The 27,741-nt window shown below is 38.4% G+C and overlaps 1 protein-coding gene across 4 annotated transcripts in view; it reads left to right on the top strand.

Moving 5' to 3' along the window:
* Positions 1 to 27,741, top strand: part of CFAP54 (cilia and flagella associated protein 54) — a 318,455-nt gene that overhangs the window by 250,946 nt on the left and 39,768 nt on the right. For all 4 annotated transcript variants that reach the window (XM_010340325.3, XM_074402388.1, XM_074402387.1 and 1 more), the window contains 2 exons: positions 16,525 to 16,631; positions 23,265 to 23,406. In XM_010340325.3, the coding sequence (XP_010338627.2) occupies positions 16,525 to 16,631; positions 23,265 to 23,406 (249 nt within the window). The remainder of the gene's footprint in view (positions 1 to 16,524; positions 16,632 to 23,264; positions 23,407 to 27,741) is intronic.

Below are 27,741 nucleotides of genomic sequence, written 5' to 3'. Positions count from 1 at the left end.
GTCAAAGATCAGTTGACTATTTGGCTTTGTTTCTGGGTTCTCTATTCTGTTTCATTTGTCTATGTGCCTAATTTTATGCCAGTACCATGCTGTTTTGGTGACTATGGCTTTATAGTATAGTTTGAAGTTGGGTAATGTGATGCCTCCAGATTTGTTCTTTTTGCTTAGTCTTGGTTTGGCTGTGCTAGTTCTTTTTTGGTTCCTTGTAAATTTTAGGATTTTGTTTTTCTACTTCTGTGAAGAATGATGATGGTATTTTTATAGGAATTGCATTGAATTTGTAGATTGCCTTTGGCAGTATGATCATTTTTTGCAATATTGATTCTACGCCTCCAGGAGCATGAGATGTGTTTCCAGTTGTTTTTGTTATCTATGATTTTGTTCAGCAGTGTTTTGTAGTTTTCCTTGCAGAGGTCTTTTATCTCCTGGGTTAGGCATATTCCTAAGTAATTTTTTTGCAGCCGTTGTAAAAGGGGTTGAATTCTTGATTTGATTCTTAGCTTTGTTATTGGTATATAGCAGTGCTACTGATTTGTGTACATTAATTTCATATCCAGAAACTTTACCAAATTCATTTATCAGTTCTGGGAGCTTTTTGGATGAGTCTTTAGGGTTTTCTAGGGATATGATCATATCATCAGCAAGTAACAACAATTTGAATTCCTCTTTACCAATTTGGATGCCCTTTATTTATGTGTCTTGTCTGATTGCTCTGGCTAGGACTTCCAGTACTATATTGAATAGAAGTGGTAAAAGTGGGCATCCTTGTCTTGTCCCAGTTCTGAGGAGGAATGCTTTCAACTTTTCTCCATTCAATATAATGTTGGCTGTGAGTTTGTCATAGATGGCTTTTATTGTCTTAAGGTATGCCTCATCTATGCCAATTTTGCTGAGGGTTTTAATCATAAAGGGTTGCTGGATTTTGTCAAATGCTTCTGCATTATTGAGATGATTATGTGATTTTTGTTTTTAATTCTAAGTATGTGATATATCATATTTATTGACTTGTGTATGTTAAACCATACCTGCATCCCTGATATGAAATCCACTTGACCACGGTGGATTATCTTTTTTATATGCTATTGGATTTGGTTCACTAGTATTTTGTTGAGGATTTTTACATATATGTTCATCAGGGATATTGGTCTGTAGTTTTCTTTTTTTTTAATCTCCTTTCTTGGTTTTGGTATTTGCATGATACTGGCTTCATAGAATGATTTAGGGAGGACTCCCTCTTTCTCTGTCTTTTGGAATAGTGTTAGTAGGATTGGGACCAATTCTTCTTTGAATGACTTTTTATTTTTTCCTTTTTGAAGCAGAGTCTCATTCTCTTGCCCAGGCTGGAGTACAGTGACATGATCTCCGCTCACTGCAAGCTCCACCTCCCAAGTTCAAGGGATTCTTGTCCCTCAGCCTCCTGAGTAGCTGGAATTACAGGCATGTACGACTATGCCCAGCTGATTTTTGTATTTTTAGTAGAGATGGGGTTTTGCCATGTTGTCCAGACTGGTCCTGAACTCCTGACCTCAAGTGATCTGCCCTCCTTGGCCTCCCAAAGTGCTGGGGTTACAGGTGTGAGTTGCCACACCCAACCAGTTCTTTGAATATCTGATAGAATTCAGCTGTGAATCCATCTGGTCCTGGATTTTTTGTTGGCAGTTTTTAAATTACCATTTCTTTTTTTTTCTTTCTTTTTTTTTAGACAGAGTCCTGCTCTGTCGCCCAGGCTGGAGTGCAATGGCATGATCTCGGCTCACTGCAGCCTCTGCCTCCTGGGTTCAGGTGATTCTCCTGCCTCAGCCTCCCAAGTAGCTGGGACTACAGGCATGCATCACCAAGCCTGGCTAATTTTTTTTTTTTTTTTGTATTTTTAGTAGAGTCAGACTTTCATCATGTTGGCCAGGCTGGTCTTGACCTCCTGACCTCAAGTGATCTGCCCACCTCAGCCTCCCAAAGTGCTGGGATTACAGGCGTGAGCCACTGTGCCCGGCTCTTTATTTACCATTTCAGTCTTACTGCTTATTGGTCTGTTCAGAGTTTCTGTTTCTTCCTGGTTTAATCTAGGAGGGCTGTATATTTCCAGGAATTTGTCCATCTCCTCTAGGTTTTCTAGTTTGTGTGCATACAGGTGTTCATAGTAGCCTTGAATGATCTTTTGTATTTCTGTGGAATTGGTTGTAATATCTGTTATTTTCTAATTGAGCTTATTTGGATCTTCTCTCCTCTTTTCTTAGTTAATTTCACTGATGGTCTATCAATTTTATTTATCTTTTCATAGCACCAGGTTTTTGTTTCATTTACCTTTTGTACTTTTTTTTTCAACTTTATTTAGTTCTGTTCTGATCTTTGTTATTCTTTTCTTCTGATGAGTTTGGGTGGTTTGTTTTACTTTTGTGCTCCATCAGACTTCTTGATGCAGGCATTTAATGCTATGAACTTTCCTGTTAGCACAACTATTGCTGTATCCCAATTTTAATAGGTTGTGTCACTATTATCCTTCAGTTCAAAAGAATTTTTTAATTTCCATCTTTATTTCATTGTTGACTTAATGATCATTCAGGAGCAGGTTATTTAATTTCCATGTTTTGCATGGTTCTGAGGGTTCCTTTTGGAGTTGATTTCCAATTTTATTCCATTCTGGCCTGAAATAGTACATGATATAAATTTGATTTTATTAAAGTTATTGAGACTTGTTTTGTGGCCTATGTGATGGTCTATCTTGGAAAATGCTTCATGTGCTTATGAATAGAATGTATATTCTGCAGTTGTTAAGTAGAATGTTCTGTAAATATCTGTTAAGTGTATTTGTTCCAGGGTATAGTTTAAATCTATTGTTTCTCTGTTGACTTTCTGTCTCAATGACCTGTCTAGTGCTGTCAGTGGAGTACTGAAGCTATAAATGTGTTGCTATCTATCGCATTTCTTAGGTCTATTAGTAATTGTTTTATAAATTTTGGAGCTCCAGTGTTAGGTGCATATGTATTTAGGATTGTGATACTTTCCTGTTGAACAAGACCTTTTATCATTATACAATGTCCCTCTTTGTCTTTTTAAACTATTTTTGCTTTAGAGTTTGTTTTGTATGGTATACAAATAGCTATTCGTGCTTGCTTTTTGTGTCAATTTGGATGCAAAATATTATTTTACCCTTTTACCTTAAATTTATGTCTTGGCTGAGTCTCTTGAAGACAACAGATACTTGGTTGGTGAATTCTTATCCATTTTGCCATTCTGTATCTTTCCAGTGAAGTGAAGCATTTAGGCTATATATATTATTATTATATTAGTTAGCAGTGAAATGTGAGGTACTATTCTAATCATCGTGCTGTTTGTTGCCTGCATATCTTGTTTTTTTTGGTCCCCTATTGTATTATTGTTTTACAGGTCCTGTGAGATTTATACTTTAAGGAGATTCTATTTTGGTGTATTTTGAGGATTAGTTTCAAGATTTAGAGCTCCTTTTACCAGTTCTTGAAGTGCTGGCTTCGTAGTGGCAAATTCTCTCAGCATTTGTTTTTCTGAAAAAGAGTGTATATTTCCTTCATTTATGAAGCTTAGTTTCACTGGGTACAAAATTCTTGGCTGATAATTATTTTGTTTAAGGAGGCTAAAGATAGGACCCCAATCACTACTAGCTTGATAGAGTTTATGCCGAGAAATCTGCTGTTAATCTGATAGGTTGCTTTTGTATCACAGCTCTTAAGTTTATTTCCTTCATCTTGAATTTAGATAGCCTGATGACTATGTGCTTAAATGATAAAACCTTTGCAATTAATTTCCAGGGTGTTCTTTCAGCTTCTTGTATTTGGATGTCTAGGTCACTAATAAGGCCAGGGACATTTTCCTTGACTTTTTCTTCAAATATGTTTTTCAAACTTTTAGATTTCTCTTCTTTCTCTGAAATATCAGTTATTCTTAGGTTTAGACATTTAACATAATCCCAAACTCATTTTTTAATTCTTCTTTTTGTCTTGGTTGGATTGGGTTAATTTGAAAGAGTTGTCTTTGAGTTCTGAAGTTCTTTCTCATACTTGTTCAATTCTACTGTTGAGACTTTCCATTGTATTTTGCATTTCTTTAAGTGTATCTTTCATTTCCAGACATTGTCATTGTTTTTTATTTATGCTATCTATTTCGCTGAAGATTTTTTCATCCATATCCTGTAATATTTAAAACATCTCTTTAAGTTGGTATTTACCTTTCTCTGGTACCTCCTTGAGTAGATTAATAATTGACCTTCTGAATTCTTCTTCTGGTAATTCAGAAATTTCCTTGTGATATGGTTACATTCCTGGTGAGCTAGTGTGATCTTTTGGGGGTACTAAAGAACCTTGTTTTGTTGTGTTATTACTAAGAATTGTTTACCTGTTTTTTTCTCATTTGGGAAGACTATGTCAGAGGGAAGATCTGGGACTCAGGGGCTGCTGTTCAGATTCCTTTGTCCCATGAGGTGCTCCTTTGATGTGATGTTCTCCACATTCCCCTAGGGGTGGAGCTTCCTGAGAGCTGAAATGCAGTTATTGTTATGTTTTGGGAGAGTCTAGACACCCAGTGAAGCTACTGGGCTCTGGGATGGTACAAAGAAGTGTCTGCAAAGAGTCCTGTGAAATGATCCATCTTAAGGTCTCTCAGTCATGAATACCAGCACCTGCTCTGGTGAGGTAGTAGAGGAGTGAAGTGGATTCTATGAAGGTCCTTGGTTGTGTTTTTGTTTAGTCCACTGGTTTTGTGTTGGTTGGCCTCCAGCCAGGAGTTGGTGCTTTCAAGAGAGCATCAGCTGTGGTAGTATAGGTAAGATACAAGCTTGTCCTAAGGTTGCCTGGATAAGTATTTGGATTTCTCAGGTGGCAGGTGGGACCATAGAGCTCCAAAGAGATTATGTCTTTTGTCTTTGGCTGTCAGAGCAGGTATAGAAAAACCATTAGGTGGGGGCAGGGGTAGGCATGTCTAAGCTTAGATTCTCCTTGGGCAGGACTTGCTATGGCTGCTGTGGGGAATGGTGGTGTGGTTCTCAGGTGGATAGAGTTACATTATTAGGGTGATTATGGCTGCTTCTGCTGCATCATACAGGTTGCCATGTAACTAGGTGAAAGCCGGCAGTGACAGGCCTTACCCACATGGCCCAAAAGGCCAGTCACTCCCACTGTACCCTCCCAACAGCACTGAGTTTATTTCTAGGCAGCCAGTGAGTAGGGCTGAAAACATGCCCCATACAAACCTCCCCACTGAGAAAGCGAGCAGGGCTTTGAGGTTTTGAGCCCCGCCACCTGCCTGGCTTCTGTGCTTGTATCTGCACTTCTTGTTTGCCCCCTCCTCCAAATTCTGTCCAGGAAACTTTGTATTGGTTGAAGTTGTTGCAAAGTTCAGCAGAAAGTTTCCTTATCCCTATGGTCTTTCCCTATTTCCACTGGCAGCCCTCCCCAAGGATCACTGTGAGATAAAGTCAGAAATGTCTTCCCTGGGGACCGAGAGTGCCCACAGGGCTCTTCCTGCTGCTTCCTCTACCCTCTATTTTGCTTGGCTCTCTAAATTTGTCTCAGCTCCAGGTAAGGTCAAATCCATCTCCTGTGATACAGACCCTCAGATTCCCCGGTGAGGATGTTTGTTTGAGGGTGGACATTCCCCCTCTCACACTTTGGGCACTCACAGTTTTGGCTATCTTATGGAGCCTGCAGCAGCAAGTTACTTCCTTCAAAGGGTCTGTGGATTCTCTCAGCTTTCTTGGTATGTTCCTGTGTTAGTTATCAGGGCAAAAGTTAATGATATGAGTCTCCACAGGCGGCTCTGTCCATTTGAGTGGGAACTGCAAATTTGGCCTGCCTCCTATCTGCCATTTTTCTTCTTGTTATGCTTTTATATTATTTTTATCAGATTTTTTGCATATCACTGATTTTGCTAGAATGAGAAAATGAATCGATAAATATATTGTGTTTTACTATTTTCTGGTGAAGTTTGTGTAAATTTGGAATACCTTTTTTACTTGATTGTTAGAACTTGTCAGTAAAGCTATTTGAATCTATTGTTTGTGAGGAATAGTGATGTAATTCTTAATAGTTCTATGCAGTCTTTAGGCAATAATACTATTGTACTGTTTTTCAGAGGTGGTATCGGTTCTGACTGGGCCAATATATTCTCTGATAGTTTGTGCCTGTGTCAAACCAAGTTTTAAATATTTCATCATTTTTATTAATAAGACATTTTGGGTTTTCTATTTCTTCTGAGTCAATTTTAAGTTGCTATTTCTAGGAATTTGACCATTTTATTAAAAAATTTTTCTCACATTTTAAATCTGTCTAATGTATCTGTAATGATATACCCTTTTTTCATCTCTTATGTTGGTTATTTATGTATTCTCCTCTTGAAGTTTTTAATTAGTTTTGGTTAGTATATCTTTTTCTATTTTTTTGTGTGTGTTATTTCTACTGACTTGTGATAGAGATTTAGCTCAATATTCAGCTTTTTTTCCCCTAATATATGCATTTTGAAGCTATGAATTTCTCTCTAAGCATTGTTTTGGCTGCATCCCACAAGTTTTTTATTATAGTGTTGACATCATCGTTCAGTTAAAAATAGTTCTGTAAAATTTTCGTTATGATTTCTCCTTTGGCTCATGGGCTGTTCTGACATGTGTATCAAATTCCAAACTATGTGGAGCTTTCCAGTTAGTTATCTTTTGTTACCTTTTACCAGATTGTGTTGTTTCATGGTAATAAAAAATTTTTAGTGTGATTGCTATTTGTTGAAACTTGATATTTTTTTTCCTCCAGAAAAGTGTTAATTGTGTAGGTAATCTATTGCTCTTTAAAAGAATATGTACTCTTCAGTTGTTGAGGAAGTATTTATGTGTAGTAGGTCAGTTTGACTAATCTTGTTCAAATCATCTATTTGCTTGCTGATTTTTCCATTTGGTCTGCATTTTTAAAAAATTAATTACTAAGAGAAGTATGTTTAAATCTTTCATTATGATTGTCATTGTTTAGTTTTTTCTTATAGTTCTCTCAAATTTTGCTTTACTTAATTTGAGGCTGTATTCTTAGGTGCAATCAGATTGATAGCTGCTGTATTGTCTTGGTGAATTGAACATTTTATCATTTTGATAATAATGCTTTTCTTAATTATGCTTTTTAAATTACATGACCTTTTTGTAATAATGTTCATTTTCCCATAAAGCCTGCCTTATCTGTGATGTTATCATACGAAAGTGGCTTTATTTTGCTTATTATTTTCATGATAATATTTTTTCAGCCTTTTGCTTTCAACCCTTCCATGTACTTGTGTTTTAATTTTGTTTCTTATAAAAGGTATCTTGGATATTTAAAAATATTGTCTAATCCCAGCTACTCAGGAGGCTGAGGCAGGAAAATTACTAGAACCTGGGAGGCAGAGGTTGCAGTGAGCCTAATTCATACAACTGCACTCCAGCCTGGGTGACAGAGTGAGACTCTGTCTCAAAAAAAAAAAAAAGAAATTGTCTAGCAATATTAGCTTCTAACAGAGGAATTTAATACAGTCATATAAACACTAATATATTTGGTTTAAATCTACCTTGCTTTTGCTTGTCCTGGATTTTGTTTTTTTCTCCTTTAATATCTACTTTTGGATTTATTTCTTTATCATTTATTTTTGCACTATGAGTTTTGAAATTGTGTACTCTACCTGTGCTTTTAGTGGTTACCTTCAGGACAACATACATACTTAATTTATTAAAATCTACATTGATGTAAACCTTTACTCCCCTAATGACTTACATGGCATTACTGTACATTTTCCTTTTTAACTCAAAATAATATCATTATTTTTATTTATTTGTTTATTTTGTTTCATATAAGAAATTTTTTAAAATGAATCTTCTACATATTTACCATTTGGTTTGTTTTTTACTCCCTCTTGCATTTGAGACATTTCTTCTAGGATTACTTCTTTCTATTGAAGTACATGCTTTAAAATTTCCTTTGGTAAGCATCTTCTGGAGGCAAACACTTCCAATTTTTGTTTGCCTATAAATGTCATTATTTTACAATTATTTGCAAAATAAATTTTCATGGGTAGATAATTTAAGGTTGGAAATCATGTGATTTCAACACATTCAAAACGTCATCTACTCATTTCCATTGTTGCTGTTGATCAAGCCGCTGCTACTTTGGAAGTCTTAGGACTTCTTTAACCAGTTTCTTTTGAGATTTTTCTTTTCTTTTTTGCACAGTTTTACTGGGAATGGTCTGCTTTTTATTTGTTTTTCTTACATTAGTATAGTGAGTAAGAACACATACTCTTGAACTAAACTGTCTAGGTTTGAATCTCATCTCTACCACTTAATAGTTTTGTGATCTTGAGTAGATTAGTTAACTTTTCTGCATCAAGGTTACCCTCATCTGTAATTGGAGATAACTACAAACCTATAACCTCAGTAAAGAATAGGTTATTATTGTCATTATTATGTGAAATTATTATTATTATTTTTTAAGACAGAGTCTTGCTCTGTCGCCAGGCGCCATGCTGGAGTGCAGTGGTGCAATCTCGGCTCACTGCAACCTCTGTCTCCCAGGTTCAAGCAATTCTCCTGCCTCAGCCTCCCAAGTAACTGGGACTACAGGCATGTACCACCATGCGCAGCTAATTTTTGTATTTTTTAGTAGAGATGGGGTTTCACCATGTTGGTGAGGATGGTCTCGATCTCTTGACCTTGTGTTCTGCCCACGTCAGCCTCCCAAAGTGCTGGGATTACAGGCATGAGTCACTGTGCCTGGCTGTGAAATTATTTTTAAATTGTTATGCTTTTAAAGTTTAATAACTTCAAATATACATGAAATGTACTTGGTAATCATTATTTAAAAGCACCTTTTAATGTTTAGCAATATCTCCTCATAGATACTTTAGCTTCCAACATTCTGCAGAAAAGAGTAAAATGTGCTGAAGTAGCAAAATTTAAGTACATAGCAAATAAGAGAAAACCTTAGTTTGCCCTCTAAATGCAGTTTACAAATTTGTATCATAGATATAATTTATTTTAATGTAGGTTATCCTTATTTTTATATCCATTATCTATATCTTTATTCATATCTATATCCATATGTATGGATGGACATTTGCAATAGGACTAATTGGGGGACAGAAGGAAGTAGGGGACAAGTATTTGGGAACAGTTCAGTATCAATCCATGAATTATTGGAGATTGAACAGTAGTTCGGATTTTAGGATAGCTTTGAAAATGGGTCAAGCTTTTAAAAACGCAGCAGTTGGTCAATATAGCCTTTCACAGAGGGACATTCCACTTTAGAATTCCTTTGATTGCTGCTTTGTCTAAGAAGAGCCTCAGGCTTTTTTGCCCATAGTTTTGCCCTGTTCAGCATTTTTATTTGCTTTTTGTGTGCTGCATTGGTCTGTTCTTGCACTTCCCAGCTCTTGAGTGCTGTCCCCTCTAGCTGCGCCTCTGGTAGCTTCTGCAACTCCTTGACTCAGGTGACCCGTGTCAATTCATGAAACCTCCTGGGCCTGCCTCTCTTTGTTCTCCAGCACCATTTCTCAATTTGGCCCTTTCAGTCTGCTACCTTAGGCTGGAAATCTGCTACTAACTCTTGGTCAATTATAATTCTCTTCCTATCCAAATACAAAAGCGAAACTTTAGCATATAACTCTCCAGATACTTTTCATGCTATTTCACATATTTAAAAGCACTCTCCTTTCCACTCTTTGCCAGTTAAATACTTGCCAGATATTCCATATACATTTAAAAATAATGAATCTGTAGTCTCTTTTAGGGGAATGTAGTGCAGTAGTTTCAAATTATGGTCAAAATTACTAATGGGTCAGGGAGTATAGTGGATCATAAATAGCATTTTTTTAAAGAAATGAAACACAAAAACACTAGAATGCATTGCATATAAAAATGTTTTCTGAAACTTTCATTTTATGATATATATTGTTAAAAACAAAATTTCTTAGGTTGATCGTCAGCATATGTCAAATTTTATTTACTTGCTGGCAAGGAACTAATGAAATATTATATCCATTCTGAGAGGGTTTGGAAATGGGAGGAATACTTAGTCAGGAAACAGAATGTGTATGTAAGCAGTCAGTTTGAAACAAAGAGGAAGAAAGCATAAAGTTTATTTCACAAGGTCAAAGAAACATCATATCCGTATCAGTTATTACAAGGGTAGCTTGAGGCAGGATAATTTGAGGTGTCTGTATGCTGCTGTTGGAAAAACAAAACAAAACAACATCTAAGAAGCAAATGCTAAGACTGTATTTATGGCCGATAATTAGAGTAACAAGGTTTTATCCATCAACAATTGTGTCTGACAATTAACACAGAACCATGAGCTAGTGTTAGACAGAGATTAGAAGCAGGACACCAACTAAAAAAAGATCAGATTTAAGCAAATTACTTGAATGATTTTCTCAAGTCACAAGAAAATATGAAGAACACAGTTTTTCCATTTCTTAGTTAGAGAATATTTTTCCCCTTTGCCAAGAAGTATGTCTGTATTGGGTCATGATAAGAGATGTAGTTGCTGCCATAATGCTCAGTCAAAAAGTCAAGAAGCACTCATCTAGATGCAGTAGATCTCATCGTTTGGAATAAAAAGCTGGAATTTGTTTGATGATTTGAATATTGGTGTATTTAAGCATTCATCTACTCATCGTTTTAAGATTTTAGCATTCATTGAGTTTAATGTTGAATAACTGGCTGAAGCTCATGAAACCCACAAGATTATAATGAGAGAGAAGACTTAGGTAGAACTTACTATGTTCCAAGCACTTTACTTACATCATTTCACAGCAACTCTATAAGACAGGTGCTTTCATTAGCCCCCTTTAACAAAAAAGGAAGTGAGACCCAGGTTGGAAGATTGTTAGTGGGCAAGGAGTCAGTATTGAAACGGTCTGACTCCAGAGTCTGCATATCTGAGCATGGTGCTGTATTGAGTCCTCAGATGATGGTCCTGGCTATAGGCACTTCTAGCTTCTGGAAAGGATGATAATAAAAATTAATAACTGACTTGGAACTTTGGAGTTTCCACGGACAAAAAGAATCATTGCATGACAATGCAGTTTAATATCCCTTGATCCACCCACTTGGTCCCTTTAGTTTATTAACCACATTGAAGCATAAATACTCATAGGAACTAGGGATGCTAGTGGCAGCAGAGTTGAAATCCCAGCATTGGGGTTTTTGGTGTGAAATTTTTCAGTAATTCAGAGGACTAAAATCTCTGTGCCACAGTACTTTGGATTTAAGTTTACAGCTTTGAAAACCTTAACTTCTTGAGTATACAAGGTAGAAATTATTTCATCCTAGTTGACAAAATTATAAAATTATCTTTAATAGACTGTAATAGAATCACATTACAAGCTATTCATTGGAACTTTGTACAAACGAGCATCTTCTGAACAATTTCAAAATCTTATAGGGACAAACACTAACTAAGCTGCCAGGGACTATCATTTTAATAAACTGCTCAGACAATGGCTTTAAAAATAGCTGCAAAGCATGGTTTATTAAAGTCAGAGAGATATACTACTACAGTTTGACTGTAAAAAGATGTAACTACGGCTAAAGATTAGATTGCTCAGATTTGTCTCCAGATTGTACCTTAGAACTTCTAGCTTTATCCTGTCTCATCTTCTTGCTCTTTTTAGAGTCCAACATTCCTAGAAGGATCTAGCCCATTTGAGGATCAGAATAAAATTGGAATTATGTTTATAACTTGGGAATGCTCAAGGAATACAAGTCATAGCTAAGAGGGAGGAGAGACCATAAGGAATCAGTACCTGGCCCTTACTTTTGGCACTTGAGAAATTAATTTGGGTGGAATCATTGCTGCCATAAAGATTGTAGTGGGGGCTGAGTTTGGGCTGACGTGGCTGCAGCTGCCAGCTGGCCAAGGAGGGACAAGGAACTAGGCTCTCCAGTGCATATCTAGGATAATACTCACTGCCCTCCAGTGGGCTGCTGTGAAACTGAGAACTGAGTGGACCACACTTCCCACAGCTTTTTGCTCACATTGCAAGGCTGGGAAGGATCCTGCCCTCCCTGATTGCAGGCCCAAGGTGCTGTTTTGAGAGTTTAAAGCTGGGCTGTGCCCCACCTTCAGGCTGAGTTTGAGTTGATGTGGCAGCAGCTGCTGCCTGACCAAGAAGAGATAAGAAAACCAGTCTCTCCTATGCATATCTAGGACAGTACCCACCATCCTGCTGCAGGCTGCTGTGAGATCAAGACTCTGTTGTCTGGACATTCCAAGTACCCATTCCTTCTCAGTGTTCAGCCACTGGCTGGATCCACACGGCAGGGGCTTCCCAGCTCTGCTCTGGTGAAGCTTTCCCCTGGGCCAATACCTACCCAGGAGTGCTCTCAGGAATTGCATCACCCAAGTGGGCGGGAGCCCCCCGCTCAGGGATGCTCCGAAGGGCTAGGTAAACTGCCCGAGAGGCTTTGCGGGCCGTCTGCCAACCGAAACTCACTTCCTGGTCAGGGAATGAAAATGAAGCAGGAACAGCCATAAGAAATAGACCTCTCAGACACCGAACTAGGAAGAAAGGAGTGATTTATTCGGCCGGGAGCAAGGCGACATAGTTGTCTAACAGCCAAGCTCCTCTAACAAAGAGAAGCTCTGCCTTTGTATAAGCTTACAACTCTAGATACTACACGTGAAAGGGTCTTGGGTTTACAGCCTTAGAAATTACATGTAAAAGGGTCTCGGGTTTACAGTTTTAGAAAGTACATGTGAAAGGGTCTTGATCCGTGGGGTAGGCGTGAGGTGGGGGTTTGATCTTGTTTAAGTAAAAACAGTGCCTTCCTGAAAGATTCCCCCATACTATGCCTGCTATCCATTGGAAGGTGATTAAGGAAGTGCTTGTTGACCAGCCTTTTCTTCTATTGAAATACAGTGTGAAAGTGAAGGGGGAGGTGATCCTAGAAGCTTGGGTCTCTTTCCTCACTGGTAGATCCAGATGCCAATCATCAGTATGCATGTTTTCTATAAAAAAATGCAGATCACATGTTACAGGCTGCTCCCTGGTGTGTTTCACACCCTAGAACAGGACTGCATTAATTACTAGTTAACACATTTTATTCAGGTTTGGCTAAGGGCCAGTATCATGACTACATTCCCCTTATATGCTAACAGGGTTGCAGCAAACTAACTGAGATTACCCAGGAGGTAAAAAGACCTTAAATGTCTAACAAAAGGTCTTTATTTTAATGCCTAATTTATTGTTTTATTGGCATAAAATTCTAGGCTGACTGTTATTTTCCCTGAAGATGTGAGGGCATTATTCCACTGTCTCTGGCAATCTTGCATTGCTGTTGAGAAGTCTGATCCCATTCTGATTCCTAGTTCTTTTCTTGTGACTCTGGTAGGTCTCAGAATCTTCCCTCTGTCCTGTATGCACTGAAATTCCATGATGAACATTAGTGTGAGTCTTCCCTCTGCTGTGCTGGATATTTAGGGTGGCCCTTTCAAAATGGAAAGTAATAGTCTCCAGTTCATGGAAGTTTGTTTATTTAATAATTTCCTCCCTCTGATTATCTTAGTACCTTTTGGAATTTCTATTATTCAGATATTGAACCCATTGGATTAAGTATTTACTTTTCTCATCTTTTCTCCTGTATTATCTATGTTTTTAAATTTAGGTTTTACTTTTGGGGAGATGGACTCAACTTTATATTTTGAATCTTTTATTGATTATTTAGTTGTTTTGATCATATTTTTATTTTTAAGTGGTCTTCCTTGTTCTCTGATTGTCCCATTTTGGTAGCACCCTCTTCTTGTTTCACAGATGCAATATTGTCTTTCTCTGAGGATATTAATACAGTTTCATTGGCGTTTTCTCCTGATCTTTGTCTTGTATGTTATTCTGCAAGTTCCCTTCTATTAGTTTTAGTTTTTGCCTTTCATATCCTGTCTAGTGATTCTTGACTGTCCATTTATGTTTGAAGCAAAGCAGTAAAAAATATATTGGGATAGACATTGATTTATGGGCCTCATTATAGGATAACTGAAGAAGGAGCCAGTAGTTTCACTGGAGGGTGCTGAAATTTCAGTGTCTGTAGGTCTTTTCTCTTTGACATGTCAGTTTCCCCAAAGACAATTCTTTTAGACTCCTGCCTAATTTACTACATTCTGAGAAGGGGCTATTGTGGGATAGAAGGATATCTCTCATTCAGAATACAAACTTTCACTTAATTCCAATGTTTTTAGTAAAGCACCTGACCCCTGTACCTAATGTCCCTCAGCATAGATCCTCTGATTTAATGACAGCAGAAAGCAAAATGGAAGTTCAGCCAAGAGAGGAGGTAAGGGAAAGAAAGAGTCTCCAGGTTGCACCCACCCAGATGAGAGGGAGGTTGTCTAATGTTACTCCCTGTTTGCAGTACCACCCACTCCTGCCTTTAAAGGTACCTGACCCTCTAGGTCCTGAGTTTCTCAGGGTTCTCAGTCGTGCTTGTTGTTGACATCCCTCTGAAAGCACTTAGGACACAGCCTTTCCTCTCTGCTGAGTCCATTTTGTTCTTCCAGGTACTTTCTGTCCTTCATAGTGTTGTTAATATCTTTTGTCTGCTTCATATCCTCTTGAGTACTTTCTGTCCTTGTGGACTTCTGCCTTTGAAAAATATCTTTACTCTTAACTTAGTTTACTTTGTGAGGAAGCAGAGGTAAAGGCATGTGCCTTTAGGGTTGAAGAGTTTTCCCTCCCTTTCTAAAGATTTGAGTGTAAAGTCTACCAGAATAATACTGACAATAGAATAGCAGGAGAAAAAGCATACAAATTTAGTAATGTGTATAAGCACAGGAAAATAACAAAAGGTTAATTATGCAATTACCCAGAGAGATTCAGAAGCATATATACCCTTCTTTAGGTATCTTCCTTCAAGGAGAGGGAAATTGGGAATATGGGCAATTTTGAGGGGTCGTCAATGATTTTTAGGGGAACTGAATGGATCCAAAAGGCAGACGGTAGTTCTTAAATGATTCTGTTTGAGTAGGACCAAGAACAGATAATAGCTTGTGGGCAAGTTATGGGAAGAAGAGGGGTAGCACAACACTGCAAATAAGGGTTGTCTGATTATGCAGGTAAAGTCTCCCAGGCAATCTATTCAAGCTGCCCTCAGGAGATTAGATGAAAAGTCCATGTGGTCTTGGTGATGAATTTTAGTCTCGTTTCTTCTTTGGTGCTTAAATCTTTCTTGGTTATTGTAAGGTCCTTTAAACTGACTGCACCATGGATTACACCATAGTCAAGCCGTGGTGACTCCTGTGACCCACACAACTCCAGATGGCCTCCAGGAGCCAGAAAGTTTGAAGTAACGGGAAAACCACAAAAGAATAGCTAGCTCCTGTAGCCCATGATTAACCAACCTTGCAACATACCGCCATTGCTCCTGCCTCAACCGTTCCTGCCTCAACTGATAAGCCAACCTTGTGACACTGGACCTTATGACACACATACCTGCCCAGCAATACCCTTGGCTTGCAAAACCAGCTTAAACTGTAACTTTCCACTACCCACCCCAAACCTATAAAACTAGCTCCTATCCCACCATCCTCTGCTGACTCTCTTTTCAGACTCAACCTGATCCCACCTGAGCGAATAAACAGCCATGTTGCTGACACAAAGCCTGTTTAGGTGGTCTCTTCATTCAGAGCATGCTTAGCAGTTACTTAATGATATTCCTAGACAGGGAGTTTCAAGACTATTGTACTTCTTTTGGAAGAAATTTTCTTGGCAGGTATGGGAACCTCTTGAGAGAGTCCCTACCTGTGCTGGGTTAAAAAGTCTTGGTTCTGAGGTAGCTTCTAAGGCTAAAGTAATTTCCTTTGTTACTTTGAAGCTCTGTTCTCTGAGCCCCGATATGCCCAATTACTCAGTTTTGATGGGCAGCTCTGGGCAGTAGCTTTCTTATATCTAAAATGAGGAAATTAGACTAGATTATCTCTAAGGTTCTGTGAATCTCAAATGCTACAAATCCATGACTAAGTAGGTGTTATATCATAGGCAACCGACTCTAAGAATTGTCAGAATCCAAACAACAGGGAAATTGCTAGAGCATGAATCGTCAAGGGAAGTTTCACCGTAGGTGTGGTGGCTAGAAAGTTGCGTGTGGATTGGATAAATGGAGAGAAGAGGAAGGGAACAGCATGAGTGAATGCATAGAAGTGACTATGCCCACCTATGGGAGCGGTACATGTTAAGAAGTAACAAGGAACAAAGTTGGATGTTTACTGCATTTTTAGTACTTACTGTAGAGGGCCCTGAAAGGCTGAAATATAAACTTAATTGCAGTACAAAATGTCACTCTTCAAAAATAATATGATATTTTTACTAAATAGTATTTATTTTTATCCTACAACCTTTGTACAATTCTGGTTCACATCATTTCTCTTTCGGGTGGGTTGAAATCCCAATTTTTCTCTTCTAAACAAATATTTTAAAAAATACATTTGTGAACTAATGCTGTATTTTTTGAGATAAACTCTAATTTTGATGTCACATTTTATATCCCTTTTATTTTTCTTATAGGTTTTATTGTTGTATGCATATAATTTGAAGCCTCTGAAGATTTCAGATGTTAGACATTCCACTTTTAACAATGTATGTGCTGGCTCTTTATGGATTCCACTGAACAGGCAAGCAAAAAATTCCACAACTCTAATTGTCTTTGTTGCTATTCCTCATGAGAATAGACTCTTTCAGTAATTGACAAGGTATCGCATAGGAGACCTGCTAAAAGGCACTTCTAGAAGAATCTTCATTTTGTTGTGAAGAATAATATATTGCAGTGGTTAAGAGCATGAACTCTGAATCCAACCTGCTTCCTTCAAATACCAGTTGTGTCCCTTATTACCTTCACAATCTTGGGCAGTTTATGTAACCTCAGTACTTCAGTTTCATTATCAATAAAATGGGAATAATACTAATAATAGTACCGAGGGTTGCTGAAGGAACGGTTCATGATGCTTCATAGAGATTACAGAGAGCACACAGATGTTGTCTGTACTGTAGTTCGCTTGTAGTTTCAGTGTGGTTAAAAAAATGATTTAATGTGTCTTTAGTGTGGAGTTTCAAAATTCAGCTCAAACTCCACTACCTCTCTTGGCCCACCGTTCCCTCTGTGCCCAGCCGGAAGTCTCTGCTTCGTCCAGGTCGTTCTCCTCCTTCTCCATCAAACAGGTCATATCTCTTAACCTTTTTTGCTCATGCCTCGTTTCTCTCTTCCTATTTCACTTTACCAAGTTTCTTGTTGTCGTTTATTAATTTATTACTCAGTTTGTTTTTGACTCCATTGTTCATTGCCCTTCTGACCTGAGCCTCCATTTCCTCCACTGTAGAATGGAAATGACCATAACTGCTCTGCCTGCCTTTCAGGGTCATTGTCAGGACCAAGTTAGACAGCGTGTGAACATGCTTTGAAAAGCTTAACCACCAGCGCCTGTTCCATCAGTGGCCTGGTAAACAGAGAATTAGTGTTTCTCTTCCTTCCTTGGAGAGTCTTGTTCATGTTCTGTGATTTTCATTTCGAATGACTTCTTAGCATCATCATGAAAGAGACAAAGGCTGTTTCAAGAGCTGGCACATTTTCAATTATTCAGTCACTTTATTTATTCCTTCTTTCCTTTCTTCTCTTCTCTTCTCCTCTGCTTTCCTTTCCTTCTCCTCCTTCCTCTCCTCTCCTCTATATTTTCATTCAGTCAATTTATTTCCTTCCTTCTTTTCCTTTATCTTTATTCCTTTTCAAGTGAAATGATTGAAAACCTAGGTTACAGGGTATAGACAGCACAGCTAAGCAACAAAATCAGGTAATTCTGCACTTGCTTTGTAAATCCAGAAATGTAGATTTTTTTCCAGCCCCACATGATGAAAATGGTGATAATTTCTATAAAGTAGAAAGCCAACAAACTGATAAACTTCTTTTTTTATTCCAAAAATTTTAAACTTTGGCATACTTCTGATCAATGGTAGGGTTACTAAAATTAGTGACAAGCCCCAGCCACTGAGGCCATCACAGAGGACCATTTCTGACAATCTTTTATCTCCCTGTCCTTTGGTGGCACTGTGAAAATAACTATTTCTCTCCTCCTGGGTGACATTCCTTGTGTTCTTATGACGCTCAAGATTAGTACTTGGGAAATTGGTCTTGATCATCCTTTGGAAGGCAAAGTAGGAATAAAACAGGTCATGAAAAATAGGCCAGAGAAGAAGAAACTTGGATAACCTGCAAATTGGGGGATCCTCCTTTTATCATTCACTCATCTCCTAGTTAAGTTCTCATAAGGAAAAGTATATTCTAATCTTTTGCATTTTTTTTTACAGCAAGAAAGGAAACACTAGTGTTCTCAATGAACAAACATAAAGCTTTTTGTGTAGTTCCAAGTGGTAGTTTTGCTGTTGTGGCCAAGATCAAGTTCTCTGCCTACTGTCTGTTTTTAAACCTCCTGTCATCCATGTTTCCACTTACAACTGGGTCCTTCCCTCCTGGCCACGGCAGACCATAGGAGAGAGTATCTAGGAGTCAGTAAATGACAGCAGAGGCTTTGGGGAGCCCAGACGGGATGGTAGATGCTTGTTTGTGGTGCCAAGGTTTAAAAAGCTGGAGCAGGTATTGCCCTGGAGGACAGAAATGAAGAAGTATGTGGGAGGACAGGAAGGTGAGGGGCAAATGCATGCCACAGCACAAAGGAAGGGAGCAAGATGTAGGAAGGTGCAGTCATGGGGTCCAGACCTCCCACGGAGATTCCGGTCATCTGATGTTGCTGTTTGCATGAGGACCCAGCCAGATTGCTCTTCATGGAGCTAGATGGGGCTATTTACTCTACCAGCCCAGACAGTGAAGTTCTGGACACTCATACACATGCTGCAACCCAAATGTCAAAGAACAGTGTATCCTTCCTAGAATCCCAAGTATTATTAAGGAAAGCTATGCTATTTGTGGAAGACAAATAAGACTTCTTTCTCTAGGTATTAGAATTAAAGAATGGCATTTTAGAATACCATCTTTCCTTTATGTGGTTCCTTGTAGTTAAGAACATATATAATTACATCATTTCATCCTTACAAAAGCCTTTTGAATTGCATGAAGTAGATTTTCTTATTCCAGTCTTACAGTAGAAGGAACTCCAGGGTCAGAGAGGTTAAGTGAGAAGACTAAGGTTTCACGGCTGGTGTTTGAAGGAACCAAGCATGACTCACTTAGTGTTTCACCTCTTCATCTTCTTTTCTCTCCAGTGCATCAGGCAGCTTGTCCAACATTATTGGAGATGACCCATTATTTAAAAAAAATTTTACTTTAAGTTCTGGGATACATGTGCAGAAAGTGCAGGTTTGTTACATAGGTATACATGTGCCATGGTGGTTTGCTGCACCGTTCAACCGATCATCTAGGTTTTAAGCCCCTCATGCATTAGGTATTTGTCCTAATGCTCTCCCTCCCCTTGTCCAAGCCCCCAGCAGGCCCTGGTGTGTGATGTTTCCCTCTCTGTGTCCATGTGTTCTCATTGTTCAACTTTCACCTATGAGTGAGAACGTATGGTGTTTGGTTTTCTGTCCCTGTGTTAGGGTGCTGAGGATGCCAGTTTCCAGCTTCATCCATGTCCCTGCAAAGGACATAAAGTCATTCTTTTTTATGGCTGCATAGTATTCCATGGTGTATATGTGCCACATTTTCTTTATCCAGTCTGTCACCGATGGGCATTTGGGTTGGTTGCAAGTCTTTGCTATTGTGAACAGTGCCGCAATAAACATACATGTGCATATGTCTTTATAGTAGAATGATTTATAATCCTTTGGGATTATAAATTCCAGTAATGAGATTGCTGGGTCAATGGTATTTCTGGTTCTAGATCCTTGAGGAATTGCCACAGTGTCTTTGACAATGGTTGAACCAATTTACACTCCCAGCAACAGTATAAAAGCATTCTTATTTCTCCACATCCTCTCCGGCATTTGTTGTTTTCTGACTTTTTAATGATCACCATTCTAACTGGCATGAGATGGTATCTCATTGTGCGTTTGACTTGCAGTTCTCTCATGACCAGTGATGATGAGCTTTTTTTCATGTGTTTCTTGGCTGCATAAATGCCTTTTGAGAAGTGGCTGTTATATCCTTTGCCTGCTCTTTGATGGGGTTGTTTTTCTCTTGTAAATTTGTTTAAGTTCCTTGTAGATTCTGGATATTAGATCTTTGTCAGATGGATAGATTGTAAAAATTTTCTTCCATTCTGTAGGTTGCCTATACATTCTGATGATAGTTTCTTTTGCCGTACAGAAGCTCTTAAATTTAATTAGATCCCATTTGTCAATTTTGGCTTTTGTTGCAATTGCTTTTGGTATTTTAGTCATGGAGTCTTGGCCCACGCCTATGCTCTGAATGGTATTGCCTAGGTTTTTTTCTAGGGTTTTTATGGTTTTCGATTTTCACATTTCAGTCTTTAATCCATCTTGAGTTTATTTTTGTATAAGGTGTAAGGCTATGGCTAGCCAGTTTTCTGCATATGGCTAGCCAGTTTTCCCAGCATCATTTATTAAATAGGGACTCTTTCCCCATTGCTTGTTTTTGTCAGGTTTGTCGAAGATCAAATGATTGTAGATGTGTGGTGTTATTTCTGGGATCTGCGTTCTGTTACATTGGTCCACTATCTGTTTTGGTATCAGTACCATGCTGTTTTTTGTTACTGTAGCCTTGTAGTACAGTTTGAAGTCAGGTAGCGTGATGCCTCCAGCTTTGTTCTTTTTGCTTTGAATTGTCTTGGCTATATGGGTTATTTTTGGTTCCATATGAAATTTAAAGCAGCTTTTTCTAATTCTGTGAAGAAAGTCAATGGTAGCTTGATGGGAATAGCTTTGAATCTATAAATTACTTTGGGCAGTTTGACCATTTTCACGATAGTGATTCTTCCTACCCATGAGCATGGAATGTTTTTCCAATTGTTTGTGTCGTCTCTTATTTCCTTGAGCTGTGGTTTGTATTTCTCCTTCGAGAGGTCCTTCACATCCCTTGAAAGTTGTATTCCTAGATATTTCATTTTCTTTGTAGCAGTTGTGAATGGAAGTTCCCTCATGATTTAGCTCTCTGCTTGTCTATTATTGGTATGTAGGATGACCCATTTTTTAATGGATAACTTTTAATGATGTTAAAAGTTTTTCAAGTAAACTTGTAACATTAAATCTTTGCATTTAACTCTTGCCTTTTAAATAGAAAATTTCTAAGACATACTATATGAAGTCAAATCCTCTTGTATGTAGTTACATTTTTAAACTTTTTATTGCTGAGAACTATCATTCAGATAATCAAGTATTGCAGAATGCTGCAGATGAGAATGCTGTGGAAAATTGACATTTTTGCCTATGTTCCTGATGTCAGTTTACTTTGGGGATCATTTGCTTCTTTTGCATAAAGATTTTCTTCCTTCCTTGAATAGAGACATGCATACACACACATATTGAAACACATGCATGCACATGTGTGTTGTGCCTGTAGTGTGTCATCATGAAGGCCATGCAGGTGGCTGTTTGCTTTCTTCAACTGTAAGCCTTTCCACCTTCTGCCTCCACTCCCTGGTCCACTCTGCCTTCAGGACGTCAACTCTTTTTTTTTTGTTGCATTTTAGGTTTTGGGGTACATGTGAAGAACATGCAAGATTGTTGCATAGGTACACACATGGCAGTGTGGTTTGCTGCCTTCCGTCGCCTCACCTGTATCTGTCATTTCTCTCCATGCTATCTCTTCCCACCTCCCCACCCCCGCCCCTCCCCCATTTCCCCCCAACGGACCCCAGTGTGTAGTGCTCCCCTCCCTGTGTCCATGTGTTCTCATTGTTCAACACCTGCCTATGAGTGAGAACATGTGGTGTTTGATTTTCTGCTCTTGTGTCAGTTTGTTGAGAATGATGGTTTCCAGGTTCATCCACGTCCCTACAAAGGACACAAACTCATCGTTTTTGATGGCTGCGTAATATTCCATGGTGTATATGTACCACATTTTCCCTATCCAGTCTATCATAGAAGGGCATTTGGGTTGGTTCCAGGTCTTTGCTATTGTAAACAGTGCTGCAATGAACATTCGTGTGCATGTGTCCTTATAGTAGCATGGTTTATAATCCTTTGGATATATACCCAGTAATGGGATTGCTGGGTCAGATGGGATTTCTATTTTTAGGTCATTGAGGAATCGCCACACTGTCTTCCACAATGGCTGAATTAATTTACACTCCCACCAACAGTGTAAAAGTGTTCCTATTTCTCCACATCCTCTCCAGCATCTGTTGTCTCCAGATTTTTTAATGATCGCCATTCTAACTGGTGTGAGATGGTATCTCAATGTGGTTTTGATTTGCATTTCTCTAATGACCAGTGATGATGAGCATTTTTTCATAGTTTGCTGGCCTCCTATATGTCTTCTTTTGTAAAGTGTCTGTTCATATCCTTTGCCCATTTTTGAATGGGCTTGTTTGTTTTTTCCTTGTAGATCTGTTTTAGTTCTTTGTAAATTCTGGATATCAGCCCCTTGTCAGATGGGTAGACTGCAAAAATTTTTTCCCATTCTGTTGGTTGCCGATTCACTCTACTGACTGTTTCTTTTGCTGTGCAGAAGCTGTGGAGTTTGATTAGGTCCCATTTGTCTATTTTGGCTTTTGTTGCCATGGGACATCAACTCTTTACTGGCCTGTGAACCCTGTCTTCAGCATCATGGCCAGTGTCCTTCTTTGGCTTTAATTTTTCCATTTTTCTTCAGTCTTCTCCCTACCTCCCTTCCTCTACCCTCTCCACCCCCATTTGCAACACACATGCAATATATTGAATTGTTACAGGTCCCTTGATTGGCCTTTTAGAGTCATTGCTAACATGTCATAATTCTTACCTGCAGGTCAGCCAGACAGTCAGAGCATGGCATTAAGATGTCCATAGAAGTAAATATTTTGTTCCTGTCTAGATTTTGTTTCCCTACATAGATAATTATTTTCTTTATTTTCATCTTCAGCAAATTTTTTAGATGTGTGTCTTTCTTCATTGTGATTTTGCAATTTCAACTATATTTTTGTCTGAGTGTATAACAAGACCATAAACATTATGAAAGTTAAGACTGCGTCTTTTTGCTCATGTTTCTTGAACGAAGGGAATGACTGAATGAATGATGCTTGGCCATGTTAGAAGTCTAATCGTTACATAACTGAGGGCTTACTTTATACAGGTTACTGATTCTGCAAATAAATAAGTGCTTTTCTTAACTCCTCAAAATAAAACACACATATATTTGTTATTTTCAGGGTTATTGCAATTCATGAGAAATTATCTAATCTTGTACAAATAGCTGAAATATCATTACCAGCAGCTCCTGAAATTACCTCAAATGAAAACATATATGAAATAGGAGACATGGAAGAGGAATCAGTTGATAATGAAATGGAAGTAAGTTGTTAAATAATGGAAAATGACATTGCTATAGATTATCTTTTACATCCTCAAAGCAGAACTAGGTAACTCGACTTGAACTCTGTGGTTCTTCTGCCTCTAATTTATTCAGAGTGCAAAACATGACTCAACTTTTTTTTTTGACATATATGTTGTAGGTCTCCTGAAGGTCTGAAGGTCTTCTAAGCATATGAATTACAAGAATTTGGTGGTGAATGAATACAAACCAATCCAGATAAATCATTCAGCTATAACTGAATCCCAAGAGATAATGCTTTGTGACTTTGCAATATTACTTTATCTTTTTTCACTGTAAATCTATTATTTAAACATTTTTATTATCCAAATAGTGTGGGAAGAGAAACCAGAAAATATAGGTAGGCTGCAGATGAGAATAAGTGTGGAAAATTGACATTTTTTGCCTATATTCCTGATGCCAGTTTGCTTTGGGAATCATTTGCTTCTTTTGCGTAAAGATTTTCTTCCTTCCTTGAATAGAGACATGCATACATATTTTTGCAGACCTTTTATATGCATATATATATGCATATATATATATGCATATTTTTAACAAAAAAAGGCTATTAGTATAGTACGCTATTAAGTCTGATCAGACAGCTGAGTTGGTTTTCTGATGACTGATATTTGTGTTTTGGAGGAAAGGGGAGTTTTTTTCTCCCATCCTGAGTTCTGAGTTCTCCTGGGGCACAGCAGACAGTTAAATGGAGACAGAAATGTCAGCATCATTACTGATAAAGCTGAGTAGCAAATTTGGGTTTAGATCTGTAGCCAAATGAGCACATTAATATTTTACCCCTGAATTAGCCAGGCTTGCCTGCCTAGTCATGCAGTTATCTGGCACATCCATGTAACCACAGGGTTTCCCCATTTCCCTTCTCTCCCCGTCGAGCTTACTGCATGGAGAGCAGAGAATAATCGTTCTGCAGGGAGAGTGCCTCCAAAAAGTATAAACAAAGATTGCCCCTAAGGGGCTGAGCCTAGCATGCTCTGTGGCTTTTCCCAAACTCATGGATGAGATAAGTCACTCTACTCTTTTGGGGGTAAATCGATCTAAAAGAAGCTGGAAGTGTCCTGGGTTCTTTGGGAGAGACACGGAAATTCCGTATTCTTTATGGAAATGAGAAGGGAAGGGAATATGTGTTCTCCTCTAATTATCTGTTCTTTAAATTTCCATTTGTACCTTAATTTCTTTAGAGATATATTCTATATTTAGTGTAGCTGTTTTTAAAAAAAGCATCTAAAAGGCTTAAAATGAAAAAAGGCAATCTGCTACCCAACCTCTCCTCACTCCACAATTCTGCTCTGCAGAGGCAACCACTTTCCACTCTTTTAGCTGCTGGTTTTGTTATTTGCTTTCACATCTACAAATAATATTCAGTGTCAGTCATGAAAAATGGGGTAACAAAAAGCCTCCGAATCTGAGTGAGTCAGCTGGGGGCCGGCTTCATGCCTCCTCATGCCAGCGTCTAGGTGAGTGGAACATTCCTCATGGAACATCACCAGTCACTGTGGCAGAGGGGAAAGAAGGGACACATCCCACACTGGCTCATAAAACTTCCATCATATCACTTCCACTAACAGTTCATCAGCCAAATAATTTATATGCTGTACCAACAATTCTGCCACCAGTTTGGAGGACAGAAAGCCAGACAAAATGATGAATCATGCTGAAAGCCAGAAATTATTGTTTTTTTCTAGAGGTATCAATTTGAGACAATATGTATTGATTTCCTGTCTGATATGTGTGGATTTAGCCCATTTACACTTCTCCCCAACTTCTTCTTTTCCCTTTTCTTCTACATATTGTCACATCACAAAATTTAATTAATGTTCAGTGTTATAACCCTGTAAATGATGTTCACAGCTGAGTCAAGTGATATACTATAGTTATTTTTCTTTCTTGACTTGTGTTTTATTCTTAATGTTTTTTCTTTCCTTGTCTTTCACTCTTTTTTTTTTTCTTTTTCTTTTTGTGATGGAGTTTCACTCTTGTTACCCAGGTTGGAGTGCAATGGCACGATCTGGGCTCACCGCAATCTCCACCTCCTGGGTTCAGGCAGTTCTGCCTCAGCTTCCTAAGTAGCTGGGATTACAGGCACGTGCCACCATGCCCAGCTGATTTTTTGTATTTTTAGTAGAGACGGGGTTTCACCATGTTGACCAGCATGGTCTCGATCTCTCAACCTCGTGATCCACCTGCCTCGGCTTCCCAAAGTGCTGGGATTACAGGAGTGAGCCACCGCGCCCGGCTGTCTTTTATTCTTAATGTTTTCTCAATCATTACATCAGAACTTTCATATGTTCATCCATAGATTTTTTTTCTCAAGTATTCATACTTATCAAATAACGTCTCAAACCCCATTCCCTCCTGGAGCCTCCTACTCTCCTGTTCCAGTTGAAGACTGACTGCTCTCATGCCTGATGCATAGCTCTGCTTCTGGGCTCTTCTGTACAAGCCCACTTTTTGGGTTGAATTCTCAGCTACTTGTCTCCCCAGCATCACTTTTCCACAACTCTTGCCCACAAAACAAAGTTTATTCACCATTTCTTCATTCAACATCTGTTGAATGACCCCTACTTGCCATGGAGTGGGAATTAGAGATGAGTAAGACATGGAGAGAGCCCTTAGGAGCTTATGGTCTAGTGAGAGCAATAGGAGAGGCAGACTCTTGCCTCACTCTGCTGAGATCAGAGTAGAGGAAACACTTAATTCCTCCCATCTCTCCCGCTTTTAGGGTCTTCCCTTTATTTTTGGTCTAGTATATCTTTTTTACTTAAATCCTTTTCTGTTAAGAATATTTAATTGGTTATCAATAACAAAACATTTTTAATTCTGAAAAAATATTATTGGTTTGGCTGTTTTCTTGTTTACTTCATCTATACCGTTTCATTATGTGAGAGTGTAAAAGTTAGCAATTTTCCTAATTTTTAGAAGATAGTTGTTAGCATTTTTAGTCTGAATTCACCAGTATAGTGAATGAATGCAATTTTCATTATTATAAAAGCAGCAAGCCTAACCTTAAGAAAATCTACTGGGCAAGTACAGTTAGCCTTTGCAAAATGCTGCTTTCCAGCATTTATGTCTTCTGTGCTCTGTGCCTGGGTCTATCACAGAGCAGATGTCTTAGAAATTCGGTTGCACATCCTTTTTGGTGTCCTCAAATATTGCAACATGAATTATGATGCTTAATGATGTACTGTGTGCTTATAAGAATCCCTCAATAGACCTGATAGCTCAAACCGTCTCAAACTTGGGAGGTTTTATAGCTATAGATATAGCTACAGATTCCTTTTATAAAGTACATGATTGCCCTTTCCTGTATATTTCCAAAAAGAATTCAGCTCTCTATTTTTGTACTTCTTTTGTGGAATACCTGCAATGACAGTTTTTAAGCCAAAGATCAAATTTACCATCTTGCTATTTTTGAGACATAGTCTAGAACATTTTTTGCTGAGATCCTCCCTGAATTCACTACTCTATAGTTCATATATGGAAAAGGATTATTTTCCTGTGAGCCCATTTTCAGCTTAGACTGTCTGAGGCAGGAGAGTGAGCTTCTGTTAGAGTAAGGATTCTAGACTGTACTCTCTGCCACTCAGCTTTACCACTGAAGGTCTGTCTCCTAGCTTTTCCTGGAGCTAATTTTCCTCTCAACTCCAAAATGATCTTTTCATTCAAATGCTGCTCTGAGATGGAGAGATGGGCTCTTTGGGTGGACTGGGAGTCACCAAAACATCCGTGGTGGGCAGATGTAGATATTGACTTCATCACAACTAACCCGGCATTAAATCTAAACAAATAAGAAATAAATGAGGATGAGGGTATGGCGGTGTTTGAAGGTAAGTGGAGTCTGGAGGACCCACCTTGCCTTAGGAAAGGCTTATGGCCTGCTTTCCTGTTCTGACTGGAATGGTGGGTGTGCATGGGTCAACCCTTGAGTAGAACAAACACTTTTCACTCTTAATGTTCTTCTTCGTGTTTTTGAATTTGTTTTATTCTCCAACTTAGAAAGTGTTTCTTCAGCTTTAACGTGGGGCATTTTCGATGTTTTCTGTCTCTGTTAGTTCTATATATGAAGAATGTCACCAGGCGGAAGGAACACTAATATTTGTTTAGGTGAATTGGCAAGCAGATTAGCTCACAGTGTTTGGAAGTTGAGAAATGAAATTACATACTTTTTTTTTTCTTTTTTCCACAATACTAATGAGCACTTTATTTTTAAAAAGGCTCGATTTTGGGTTATATCAAATAACTTCCATTGACTAAATCTGCTAGTTTGTTGTCATGACAACCTTCACTTGGAGCTAATT

Source organism: Saimiri boliviensis, chromosome 7, assembly GCF_048565385.1.
Source record: "Saimiri boliviensis isolate mSaiBol1 chromosome 7, mSaiBol1.pri, whole genome shotgun sequence".
NCBI lineage: Eukaryota > Metazoa > Chordata > Mammalia > Primates > Cebidae > Saimiri > Saimiri boliviensis.
This window is presented reverse-complemented; position numbering and strand designations above follow the sequence as displayed.